Source organism: Miniopterus natalensis, chromosome 20 (genome assembly GCF_054644295.1).
Source record: "Miniopterus natalensis isolate mMinNat1 chromosome 20, mMinNat1.hap1, whole genome shotgun sequence".
NCBI lineage: Eukaryota > Metazoa > Chordata > Mammalia > Chiroptera > Miniopteridae > Miniopterus > Miniopterus natalensis.
The window spans coordinates 8,732,448-8,746,129 of NC_142100.1; the positions used below are offsets into that span (position 1 = coordinate 8,732,448).

General features: G+C 41.3%; 1 protein-coding gene across 3 annotated transcripts in view; it reads left to right on the top strand.

The window, feature by feature from the left end:
- Window positions 1-13,682, top strand: part of ARHGAP32 (Rho GTPase activating protein 32) — a 215,422-nt gene that overhangs the window by 190,287 nt on the left and 11,453 nt on the right. For all 3 annotated transcript variants that reach the window (XM_087828834.1, XM_016204467.2, XM_016204465.2), the window contains 8 exons: window positions 1,610-1,712; window positions 2,970-3,114; window positions 3,582-3,664; window positions 8,412-8,519; window positions 8,786-8,931; window positions 9,539-9,734; window positions 11,476-11,621; window positions 13,540-13,611. In XM_087828834.1, coding sequence (XP_087684960.1) covers window positions 1,610-1,712; window positions 2,970-3,114; window positions 3,582-3,664; window positions 8,412-8,519; window positions 8,786-8,931; window positions 9,539-9,734; window positions 11,476-11,621; window positions 13,540-13,611 — 999 coding nt within the window. The remainder of the gene's footprint in view (window positions 1-1,609; window positions 1,713-2,969; window positions 3,115-3,581; window positions 3,665-8,411; window positions 8,520-8,785; window positions 8,932-9,538; window positions 9,735-11,475; window positions 11,622-13,539; window positions 13,612-13,682) is intronic.

Here is a 13,682-nt window from a genome sequence, read left to right on the forward strand (position 1 = left end):
GTAACCTCTGAAATTAAGCCTTTAGTTAATCATGTTTTCCTAACCCAAAATCATGATGCACGTTCTAAGAACACCACACCAGGTACTATTGGCCCGGAAGCCACCACCCTGAGAATGAAACTGGACTTTTTCTTCTGTATGAAAGAAGTCTCCGTTTCCTCTCTGTAAACTGGAGACAGTGACAGAACTTTTCCCGCAGGATTTCTGTGAGAATTAAGTGAGCCTGTCCCTTATAAAGCACTTGGCCTGGCACCTATTACATGTTCAGTGATGTAGCTGCTTTAAAAAAATTATTTAAAGCTGAGGAGTTTAAGTTTGAAATGTAAGTTATAGGACCTGGCAAGTTAAAAGGTAGACTGCAGGGATTACAACAGAAGGCAGGAAAGCCAAGGAAAAGTCTGTAGTAATAAGAAAGCACTGTCCTGGAATAAGGCCATTTCTTTCAGCATCATTTGTTATAATGTTGGTGAGATGCCACCACAGGAACCTAACTCTTGTTTGTATCAGTCAGCCTGTGGTAAAACTGGTTTCATTATACATCACTTCACTTAAAGTTGCAGAACCTTTAGCAGTGTGAAGTGAGGACTTACTGAAGACTAGAAGTGAAGTACATTTGCTAAAATTACCTTATTAAACATCGTTTCATTCAGCACTCTCTGTGTTTCATCTCTAGTACAGTAGTTCTTTGCAGACCAGATGATGTTTGTCCGAGCGTTTGTTTCTTTTCAGGGACTTTAACTAATACTATCAAATGAACAGTTGCTAAAAATTTATCAGTCTGTGTTGCAGAACAGATGAAGTTCAAATTTCAGCTACTGTACACTTTGGAATGGTTATAAAAAAAGTTTAAACATATAGAACACTCTTTTCTAGACTGTGGGCCCCAAATAGTTGCACATCTATGTCAGATACTCAGTGGAGTCACCAGATAGAGTGCCCTTCTTTCCTTTCGGCTTACTGTTAGAGCGCCCTTTATAATGAGCTGATAATGCACCGTCAAAAGGTCAGTAATTATAATGTAAAGATAGTCAGGAAATTAAGATTGTATCTATTTGAAATTGCCTTGACCTTTGCATTATATGTTTTTATTTATTGGATAAAATTAGAATTTGCATTAACTGTGAAAGATAAAAGAAGCCTTTTTAAAAGTGAAAAATTGCAGCACTTACAGGCACTTATCTTGTTGAGATAAGCACTTGACTTCTTATATCCATTTGCTATACGTGAAATTCAGCTAGCAGCTGTATTTTTTTTTTCATGTTGTCTGGTGTGGTATTAGGACTAATCCGTTCACTCTCCTGGTATAACATGATCTAAATGAGCTACTGCGGGAAACCTTAGAGAGACTGCCCTAATAACGTAGGGACTCTCTCACCTAAATGTACCGAGATAAAGCCAGCCTCGATTATTCAGGAAGCAGTTATCTCTTGAGATATGAGATTAAGTAAACATGCCCTCATCATTTTTGTAGTAGATTAACTCCACCCCTTATAACTTAAATTCACAAATTTTATTTTGCTCATGAGAACTAGGATGTTCTCATTTTTTGGTGACTTTGGTTCACCTGAATACTCTCAATTTAATCCATGTCTTTAAAAATTCTCTCCAGTACCCCAGGTTCTTCAAAGCTGTACAGCGTTCATTGAGAGGTATGGCATTGTGGATGGAATATATCGTCTGTCCGGCGTTGCCTCCAACATCCAGAGACTACGGTAAAACCTTCTATGGCGGTTTTTTTTCATTCCTATTATAATTCATGAAAATGAAATATTTCAGAATTAAGTCTCTTACATTGATACCATAATTCCATAGGATAGTTTAGAAAAAGTAGGAAATAATAAACATACTGTTCTCTGCATATATTTTCCTAAATGCCATTCATAGTACTTGCATGTTGTCTCTTTACAGTTTTTGAAGATTTTAGCAAATTGAATTTGAGCCCATGACAGCCATGCCAGATGAAATTTACATTATAATAGAATTATGCTTTAGTTCTTAATGAAAATTGATGAGGGAAACTTTGTTTAATCTCCTCCGATACTGGTTGGGTAGCGTATGCTCAGGTTCGCGTGTGTACGTATTTCACACCCTCGCATTATCTTCCCAGACTAAAATCATGGTATCCTTTACACCAGCAGCACAGGTTTTATTTTTGCTCAATTTCTTAGATTCTAGTCTATTCTTAATGTGTTACTTTAATTTTCACTGTGGTGTGTGCAAATTGACATTTACTCTATAGGGGTTTTAATGTTCTGATTGACCACAGAGCTCATCTCTGTGTGTAGGATATTGGAAAATACTGCAACTGATTCTTGTACTAAAGAGCTTCAGTGTTTACTTTCATAGGCAGCAAATCTCACTGATAAATCCACATCCACTAACCGTCTGGGTTGCTGAGCGGTCTCATGTCTGTAGGTTAATGTTAGTTAACCTCCCAGAGCATTCTGAGCACAACTTTTTTTTTCGTTCACTTCAGTGCTACAGATTTCACCATCCATTAAAATTTGATGTTAGCTGGGAATTGGTTTATATTGTTTCTGGCTTTCTTACCCTTTAATAAACCGCTCCTGAACCATACGTCATGTGCCTGAGGGATTTCTGTGTGTTGTTGTTGATGGAGCAGCGGCCACTCAATCCTAGTTTCCAGAATTGCCAAAATATCAGATATTCAGACCATTAGGAATTGAGCCCTGTGTTCAGATCTGTGCATTAAGAGCTGCTCTTTCATGGCACTTCAGAGACTGTTGTCCATTTTAATATTAAAGCTATGCCCTTAATTTTCACGTAGAAAACCACTTGTCTTAAGATCAAACACCCAGTTACTGCTGAAGTCCAAATACAGTCATTTGGAAAAAACATTAACTCACCGAGGTAGAGGTTAACACTTTAAGCCTATGCTTTCTGTTTTAAAGTCATATTCTTGCGCTTCCCTTAATAAAATAATGCTGTCACTCTGCTGTCTTTGTTAGCCATGAATTTGACTCTGAACATGTCCCCGACTTAACAAAAGAACCGTATGTTCAAGACATCCATTCTGTGGGCTCCCTCTGTAAGCTCTATTTTCGAGAGCTCCCCAACCCTCTGCTCACCTACCAGCTGTATGAGAAATTTTCAGTGAGTATATAAGTCACTTTTCAATCAAGTCCTGTTTGGAGTTTCGTTGTGGTTTTGTTCAAAATGTGTAAAAGTCATTTTGGTCACGTAAGAAATAGTTCCATGCCTGAAGTGGCTCCTTAAAGGAAGCAGAAAGACAAAAAGCAGTCATTGCTAGCTACTTCATAGTCTTTGCTGATTTCATATTTTTTTCCCCGTTTAGTTTCTGACTTTGAGCCACTGTTACCGATCGCACTTAATATTGGTCACCATAAAGTGCTTTGAAAAATTATCTTTTAATAGATTTCAATGTCCACACAGTGTGGGGTACAGTTCACTTCCTTGATACTACGAGGTGTTTCCTCCTCATTCAACGTCAGGGAGTAGATAGAACCGTTTATCTGAGAGGGAAGACTGAATTGCGAGCGAAGAACTTTGATTTTCACCAACAAAGTCCACTGGCTTATTTCGCATTATGATGGTTGCAGGAGGCTGTTTCAGCAGCGACAGATGAGGAGAGGCTGATAAAGATCCACGACGTCATCCGGCAGCTGCCCCCGCCGCACTACAGGTGAGCCGCGCCGGGGCCCGGCCCCGCGCCCGGGCCCAGCCCCGCGCCCTCCTGGGGGCTCCTGGCTGTTTAAGTTTCCTGGGACTCCCACCTACTTAAAAACGTCCATTTTTCTGAGCATTTCTATCTGTTGGTCTGTGTATCCCCAGGGCCTCGCACAGTGTTTGGCATCCAACAGACATTTAATAAACATTGAATGAACTAGTGCATGACTGAATAAATGGATGGTTGACTAAACCTGTTCATTTGTTTTGAGACACTGAGAAATACTGCTGAAGGTACTGGGGTGTGTGACCACAGGCGTGCATGCTTTACCTGTGAATTGCCTGAATCCAGAATGTGGACACACTGCTGGGTGCCTGTCCGCTTGTCTCTTTTTTTCCAACCCTCTTTTGTTTTTTCAAAATGTACGAAGTCACATAGAACCACAAAGTCCAACACTTGTCTCAGAATTCTTCATGAGACTCTCAGATGACCTGTAAACCTGTTTTTTGTTTTTGTTTGTTTTAGGTTTTGTTATTGTATATTGGTTTTGTTGTTGCTACTTTTTAAAACCCACTTTAATTTGTATGTTAGTTTGGACTCTCAGATATTTTTGCCTATATTTGAGAAGACCAGAACAAAATTGGTGAAAGAAAAAAAACATATAAATTAAAGATTATATGCAAAAAAGTAAAAATAAAATTTTTAAATTTTAGTTATTGACAAGAAATTAAATTCACTAGATGTTTTTACTAATCAAGTAATTTAGTGCTGATTTTGGAAAAATGATATTGTTCACATACATATTTTTTAAATCAGCACTAAATTTGGCACTCAACACTAAAATTTTTAATCAACATTAAAAATCACATTTTAGTCAGCGTTATAGCTGCCAATTCATGATGGTCAAGAGCCAGAAGGTAACTTAGCGTTGACTCGTCCTATTAGTGCAGCCTGTGAGGAAATTAAAGAGGTTTAAGGATCCATGAAGAGTGAAACACACACACACACACACCCTCTCAAAAGCGCTTTTGTGAAGCCAGCTTAAAAAATTTAGGTATTTAGCCCTGAAAAAGAACACTGAGGAAACAAATCTGATCAATACCAAGTTACTGAAGAATATCTTTAAGGGGAAGAGCACTTCTGTAACTTATCAGAAAAAGAAACCTAGTGCAGTATAAAGAATATTAACTTTGATAGACCTGAATTTGAATTTCTAGCTTTATCACTTACTAGCTCTGTGACCATTCTAAGCATTGACCTTCATATCTGTGAAAAGAATACTAATAATTCCTTCTTAAGAGAATTTTTTAAAATGTGAAAATGAGATCAGATGTGTGAATGAGCCTACCTGTTTTTTTAAATTCAGTGCCACAGGGTAGTAAAATATGATGTTTTATTTTCTTTATTTTTTAAATTGCTTTTAGAGGGAGGATGGGAGAGAGAAAGAAAGAACATCCGTCAGCTGCCTCCTGCATGTGCCCTGATCAGGATTCGAACTCACCACCTTTTGGTGTCTGGGACAATGCTCCAACTGAGCCACACTGGCTAGGGCCAAATACAGTATTTTAAAGGAAAAAGCACTCAGCAGGTCGTAAGGATTAAATAACAATTTGGCACAGAGCTCTTAACTTAGAAACCACAGGAGATGTTGACAGCATTTCTCATGATAGGAGACATATGAAATAAGTTGACTACAATAAATGATTGGCTGAGATACTTTTGTATTTTAAATAAAAGACTGTGTCCCTTTCAGACCCCTTTTTGTCATGTCAGTGTCAGTACATACAGAACAATAAGGAAAGAACGCCTTTGTGGTTGCCAGTTGCTTAAATATTTACCAAGAAAGCACGATCACCTTTCAGTCAACCGACAGAGCTCGGCGCATGGCACCAAGGCAGGCCTCTCAGAAGTCAGCTGAAGGGCATAAAGTAGTTTAGGGAATCTGCACGCACCTCCCTCTGTTCCAGGGACCCTTATCCCAAGTCTGGCTTTCTCATAACCCATCACTTCGATTACAAAGCATTTTTTAAAATATAAAGCATAGCAAGACAGATGATTAGGGTTAAGCCACGATGTCATGGTAATTTTACAGGAGGTACCATGTAAATATATCTTTTTCTCTAAATTAAAAAAAAGATCGATATAACATGAGTGCAATGTTAAAAAGTAAATGGCACGCACAGCTGGCTGTGGAAGCGGCAGTTCCCTGCTCCGCACCGTCCCGTGTCTAACTGCTCTTTCCCAGAAGTCACTACTCAGCTGCCTTCTGGAGTGCGCGCCTGTGTTTCTGAGTAGCATGCTTATGTCGGTATTTCCTGACTTTTCATGTAGATGCCATATTTTAGCTCTTAGGGTAAATGAAGATTTAGCTTTCTTCTAACTCCTGCCCTCCCCATCCAATACCACGTGAACACACGGTCCCTTCCCTCATTTCCATAGTCTGTAGTCACGTCAGCATTTGGCCTTAGGCCAGTATTCATGGCCTGCGTTGTGATAACTAGGTAACTTATTTACAGCTGCACCCAGTGGTACACTAGAATTACATTTCCTTTCTTACATACTTTAATATATGTGTTTCTGTGGAGTGATTGCCCATTTTTAGCTTGTTAGTTGCTATCACTCCAACAGTCCTAGACTCTCCAACAGAACTAAATGTTCTCTCGGTGTGCATGTATGTATTTCTCTTATGGTGAAGTACATATATTTATTAGCTGTGTTGCCTTATGACCTTGAGCAAGTTCATTTATCCCGGGCTCACCTTCATTGTTTGTAAAATAAAGATTATAGTACTTTTCTCATAGGATTGTTACCACTATTAAAGGAAAAGCACTTAGACTAACAAGGCCTGTTAGACAAGTGTTATTTATATTAATTACCATTATTATTATTATCTATTATGTATTTACTTCCTTACGTGTTTTATCTATACACACATATACATGCAAATATAAGTGTGTATATCTCACCTGTATCGCCCACTTTACTAATATATGCACAGCTTTTCTACTGTTTATCTACTCTACTGTAATTATATTTATATTTCCCCTATTATAGTATATAGTGTCCTTTATTATATATAGGTATTTCTCAAACTATATCAATACTTCCCATACTAAATTGTATATATAGTTTCCTTACTATCTATCTATTTAATCTTTTCTGTTGAACATTACAAGCCTTTTCCTGCTCTATATGATATATGGTACATATATCCTACACGTTTCTTACATACACTGTATTGCCTGTTTCATATATAACCCCTTCAAAACACGCGCTCCTGAGGCCATGAATTCTGTCTTGTGTGTCACTGCATTCTCAGGATAGAATTTCGCACGTAGTACATGTTGTTTTAGTTTGCATTCCCTGTAAAATACATTTCTGAAGTACTTTACTGCTCCCCATTCCTTCATCTACTCCCTGTTCCACGTCATGAAATTTTACGTAGTTTTCTGCACACATTTCTCTAGCCCCTCCCTCTACACTGTCTCCAGGCCAGCCTCATTTCTGTCTATCTTTCTGTCCTTGTTTAACTGTGTACAAGCGGGACAGAGAATGACCATCTTTACCGTAGAGTAGCTGCAGCAGATTCTGTTGAATGGGCAGAGACTTGGAGACAAACTGACCCTGACTTGAACCCAGACTTGCCTGTGTACTCTGGGGAAACCTTGGCTTTCTCCTCGGTAAATGGGCAATGGTAGCATTGTGCTTGGTAGGACTTTCGTGAGAATTAGGTGAGATTTCCTGTGAAAGTGTCTTGAACAAGGCCTCTAGCTGTTTTCCTTTGCCTCTCAAATTCATGTCAGGCTCATCTGAATGCTTAAGGCTCATATGTTCACCACAGTTTAACTGTAATTACTATTTCAAATAATAGTCTTAAACTTCTGCCTCCTACTTGTTGCCTTGAATAGTTTTAACTCCTGTACACTTAGGTAGACACTGTGAGAGATGTGGTAGCTGGTAGGTAATACTTATATGTGTTGATGTGATTTAAATTACCTTTAAGCTGATGGTGCTTTATTTCCAGAAATACTCCTCCCTGTTGTTTTGTATCTGTCTGTATACACCTCTCTATATATAGATCAATAGATAGATAGAAATAAATAGATATAGATTATATTATATAGAGATTATATATAAATTGTTTAAATAAAGCAACCTTAGATGTTTAAGGTAAGCCAGGATACCTGGGATTTGGAGTAGGTTTTCTACTCCAAAAGCATATATTTGCTTGAATATTCTCCCCTTGGTGCCTGCTGGAATTTTTATTTTTAACTCTTTTTAGGCTTGTGAAACATTGTGTTTTCTTTTATAGAAGAAAAGCTTGAATCCTTCCTGTGAGCATATCTGCTGCAGGCAGAATAACATAACCTCATGAAATCACTTGTCTGGAAGCTGGAGCGGAGGATTCATTTCACTATGTCTTGGAACTAGATGTCTGACAGCCAGGAGCAAATATTGCTAAAGATTTTTTAAAACTAAGGCTGTTTTCTCAGAGCCAGTCCTGTCAAACTTCTGTTTCTTGCCTTAGACGTTTCCCCAGTGTTCTGTAGATGTGGTTATTATACCTAGGTATAAAATTCATACTATTCTTCTGGCAGTTCTGTAGTAATAACATTCAAACCTAACCAGTTTGCGGGTGTGTGTATGGTTCTTTTTCCATTTTGCCATTGAAAACCAGCGAATTAATTAGTGAGCTTTTATGCTCTGCACTGCTACATAATGTTTTGTTGTTGTTGTTAATGTGCTGTATTTCATTTTCCAGAACACTGGAGTTCCTGATGAGGCACTTGTCACTTCTAGCTGACTACTGTTCCATCACAAATATGCATGCAAAAAACCTAGCAATCGTTTGGGCTCCAAACCTGCTCAGGTAAATTGCATTTGACATAAGACCTTCAGTAGAACCCATCATCTTAGAATGTCTAATTCATCAGCGTTCCTTAACAACAGTTTTTTAAAGTAAAACTGATCTGTTGTTTTTACGAGTATCTCCCCAAAACAGGCCACTGGCACTTAGCCAAGGCACTGCTGCAGTTTGCTTTCTTCCTCTGGTTTGTCTGTGATTTACATGTTTTAAAAAAATGCCCTTTAAGACCGCTCTGTCTGTGACTGATGGGAATGCTGTCTACCCCACAGGTCAAAACAGATAGAGTCTGCCTGCTTCAGCGGAACAGCGGCCTTCATGGAAGTGAGAATTCAGTCCGTGGTCGTGGAGTTCATCCTCAATCACGTAGACGTCCTCTTCAGTGGGAAAATCAGCGCGGCCATCCAGGAGGGGGCAGGTGCGGCTCAAACAGATGGCGTTACGCCCAGGAGCAGGCACCTAGACTTCTAGGGCGGTGGAAGCCCACAGTGCGCTTCTCATCTTCGTGACTCTGTCTTTGATAGAAAGCAGCTAATTTATGTCCGTTTCCCAAAAATGCACAATTTAACAGTTATTTTGTGGGTACTTTGTGAATACTACATTTTAGACCTTTCGTGAGCTAAGTTCATGACACGTTAAAAATTATATTGTGTTACTTATTATTGGTGGATATAAAGTCATAATATGGAGCAGCAGCAGAAAAATTCTTTCCAGAACTAAAAATACCTGAGTGATGATACCAGGCAAGGCCTTAAGAAAGGGAAATGGTTACGGTACTCAAGAATTCCGTGTGTGTGTGTGTGTGTGATCACTAACAACCTAGCAGGTCGCTTTCTGTTCCTCACTTAGTATAAAGCACTATTATTTTTGCCATTTAAAAAACTTGATGAAGAAAATGTAAAACAAGACAGACACATGGATGGATAGACAGATAACCAGATTGATGTACACACACACATATTTGTATTTTTTCCCCCCATGTGGAAAAGTTTGACTGTCTTTATTGTTTTCCTTTCTTTCCAAAGCTTCTCTGTCAAGACCCAAATCCCTGCTGATTTCCTCTCCATCCACCAAGCTGCTGACGTTGGAGGAGGCCCAGGCGAGAACACAAGCCCAGGTCAATTCTCCGATTGTCACCGAAAATAAATACATCGAAGTAGGAGAAGGACCGGCTGCACTTCAGGGAAAATTTCACACCATCATCGATTTCCCACTCGAAAGGTGAAGTTCACTGAATCCCATACGTGTGGTTTCGTGGCTGTGTGTTCTTTTTGTTTACTTCCACCTTCGCATTTCAGTATTGCTGTGCTGATTCTGGGCCAGCCCGGGAAAGCCTGCTCTCTTTGGAGGGTGGGTGATGCTTCAGAGGGGGTGACAGAAATGCTTCCCGAAAAGCACTGCGCCACCACGTGGTCTTAGACAGAAGAACGTCAGCTGTACAGGGAACACTGTTAGGAAAAACGATGCACATCTATAGAGGGTGTCACTTTTCTCTCGGAGATGCATTGTGTAGAAATTTGTTCAGAAGTGAGCTGCGTTGGAGTGGCTTATTCAGGAAGTGAGACGTTGGTCCCCCGTGAAGTTTAGAATAGACGGTGCTTCTTGCAGTGCGAGCGCCCAGCCAGCAGCACCAGCAGCTCCTGGAAGTTACCAGAAATGCTTGTTCTCGGACCCTACCCCAGGCCCATGGAATCCGAAACTCGGGGTGGGGCCCAGCAGTAAGTCTGTTACCAGCCTTCCGGGGGATGCTGGTGGGTGCTAACCTTGGGGGACCACTGCAGTTTCCTCTCGCAGTGTCCCTCCCAGCTCTGAAGTTCTGTTTCTCTAACGCAGGGGTGGGGAACATCCGGCCTGCGGGCCAAAATCATTTGGTCCGGCCCTGCCAAGGCAACCGCAGGTGGGACTCAAAATTCAATAAATCTAGGAGTTCTTTTCATAGCTAATTTTTAAGTCGATAATTTTGTATGGCCAGTGAATGATGTTATAAATATCCCAATGGCCTCGGCAGAAAAAAGGTTCCCCACCCCTAAAGGAATGACTATAACATGGTTTTTGGGTTTTTTTACTAAGATATAGTAGGAAGACTAATGTATGTGAGTTAATTTTGGTATCTCCACCACTCCTTTGGCTATTACACATGAACATCAGGATTTCAGTTCCCTGGACTGGGTAGTGCTAATAACACTGGAGAATGTATTTCTTCCATCTTTCAGTCTACTTCTCTTAACTTCTTTCACCTCCCAGGACTAAAACGTCCTGATGACAGAAAGTTAGGACATACTGTTCCTTTGTCATTCTGAGTTTGTCTTCACTGTCTTTGAATTTATATTTTAGCTTCAAAATTTTCTCAAAAATCTCTTCCTAGAGAAGTAATCAAGAGCGTAGATACTGCAAGACAGATAGACCTGGCTTCCAACCCCGACTCCATCATTGACTAATTGTGAAACATTAAGGAAGTAACTAAATTTCTCAGTGTTGTAATCTCCTTAGTTGTAAAATGAGAATGATAGTACCTACCTCGTATGGTCATATATAATTTAAGTGAGATATTGCATATAAGGCAGCACCGTGCCTGGCATGCAGTATTGTTAGTTACTACTCTTAATACATCATTTTTGGCTTAATTTGCTTTACTCACACCCAAAATAATTTTCTTTAACTCTATTTTTGGAGTTTTAATATTTCCTATTCCCAAATATGTCTTACTCTCACATATTTCCCAAATTGTGAGGTTAGCTCTGAATCTGACAATCTGTATAAAAATTACCTTCGTGAAACTAATTACTAGTATTTGGTTGTATAGTTCAGCTGCGCGGTGTGGAGTGTGCTGTGTGGACGGCGGGTGTGGACTGCTCCAGCTGTGCCTCCCCTGGCTGTTTGGTCCTTTCCATCATTAGTTCGTTTTCTTTGAGTAAAGTTAGCCCTTTGGATATCTTGATACAGATTATTTTCTCTCTCATAGGAGGCGGCCTCAGAATAAAATGAAAAAGTCTCCTGTGGGCAGCTGGCGCTCCTTCTTCAACCTGGGGAAATCGTCGTCCGTTTCCAAGCGGAAGCTGCAGCGTAATGAGAGCGAGCCTTCGGAGATGAAAGCCATGGCTCTGAAAGGTCAGTGCCTCCCCGCCGTCCCCGCGGGTCACCTGCTCCTGCTGTCCCGGCAGCTCCTTTCTTACTCTGGATCCATACTCAACACTCTCCAATAGGATGTGTCCACAGTTGTGCTGCTACATGTGGATTGTCTTCTTTTACCAACTCTTTATTTCCAAGTACATAAATTACATATAAATACGTAGAATACCTAATTTCTTAGGAAAACTATATAGATTATATATTTTGTGAGCAGTTACAAATTAGCATCATACTTGTAACATAGCTTGTATATTGTTGGTAATAAAAAGTAACTGCTGTGTTGTTTAAATTTATTAAGACACTGGCAGCCTCCAGAGTCTTAGGGAAGTCATATGTGTAAGAAAATACATTTCACGCGGAACCATAGCTATTAAAGGTTTGTGTAAGAGAGTTACGGCAGGAATTATCGGCTCATCTGGGGAGAGGTGCTAGTGGTCAGAAAATGTAACCTTCTGGTTATGTTTTGGGTTTTGAGGACTAAGTTGGGATTCCCACCCGGGAAGCGGGAGCAGAGTGTGTGCTTGTCTGTGAAACGGGAACTCTAAGGAGCGTGGCTTCGTCGTGTGCCTGCAGAAAGAGGCTCGGGCTGTTGCGTGCTTACCGCCGAGTTTTGGTTTGGTAACCCCCTGCACTCCTTGGGGGGTTACGGGATGGCTTCCATACGACACGTGGTCAGGCTGGGTTTACGAAAGATGACTTTGGCAGCAGTGTAAGGAAGAAGGATAAGACTGGGGCCTGGACAGCAAGTTTGAGGAGACAGTCACCGTCGCACAGGCAGGAAGCGAGCGTCGAGAGTAAGCCGTGGCTGTGGGGTGGGAAACGGGTGCGAGAAGTACTTAGGAAGCAGGGTCTGAGTGCGGGGTGACCAGGTGACTCTGAAGGATGAGAGAAGAGGGGAAACAAAGATAATTTTCAGGTTTTGGTTACACGGGAAGGGAGGGAACAAAAGAACTGTGCTCATTTTGGACACAGCGAGTCGGACATGCCCAGGAGGCGATTAGCAGTTGGGGTCTGGAGTTCAGTAAAGGTGTTCACACAACTAGGCCTACGGGCCTGAAAGTCAGCAGCCGAAGCTAAGGGTGAAAACCCTAGAGAGAGACTTTATGGCCCAAGGAAGAGCCTGTTGAGTGAGAAGCAGGTTAGGGCCTGAATCCTGGAGAGAAACAGTGTTTAAAGGGCCGGGGAAGGCAGCGTCGTGGTGAAGGAAGAGCGAAACGTGGCGGGTGGGGAGGCAGGCAAGGACAGAGCTGAGTGCTCGCCGCAGAAATAACGGAGGGGGAGCTGCAGCCTTGAGCGCTGCCGGAGGTGAAGGACCAGGAAGACGTTTAACAAGTCAGACCCAACGGGTGTCATGAAAGTCCCTGTGTAGTTTTCTAGGGCTGCTTCCGTACTGGAGGCTAGAAGTCTGAAGTCGAGGTGTCACAGGGCCACGCTCCCACCAAAGAATCCAGCATGGATCCCGCCTTGCCCCTTCCAGCTCCGGGTGTCACTTGGCATCCTCGGCTTGTGGTGGCATCACTCTAGTCTCTGCCTCAGCCTTCCCCTGCCCTTCTCCTCTGTCTCCTAAAGGGATCCGCACCAGTCTGTGGGTGTAGGGCCTACCCTGAGTCCCGGATGGCATCATTCTGGTCCTCAGGAAACGCGGAAGGAAGGCATGTTTAAATTCACCTCTATTCTCAAGTCCATACTCCTTTAGAAAAGAGGTTTTCCATAGAGGCAGTCATTTGAGAACAATATGTAATATAATATGACGCTAAATTGAATACAGTTGTCAAAATGTGTAACCAGTCACTCCTGGAGGTTGAAGTACGTACAGAGGAAAAACGACTCCTCTGGCTGCATCTGCAACAGTGATGTTCGGTTTTCGCTCTCACACCATTCGGTTTTCACTCTTCAGGTGGCAGGGCCGAAGGAACCCTCCGGTCAGCCAAGAGCGAAGAGTCCCTTACTTCTCTCCACGCAGTCGACGGTAAGACTAAAAGCACCGCTTGTTTTATTCTACATTTCATCAAAGAACATAGCAATCGAGCATATTTTGTA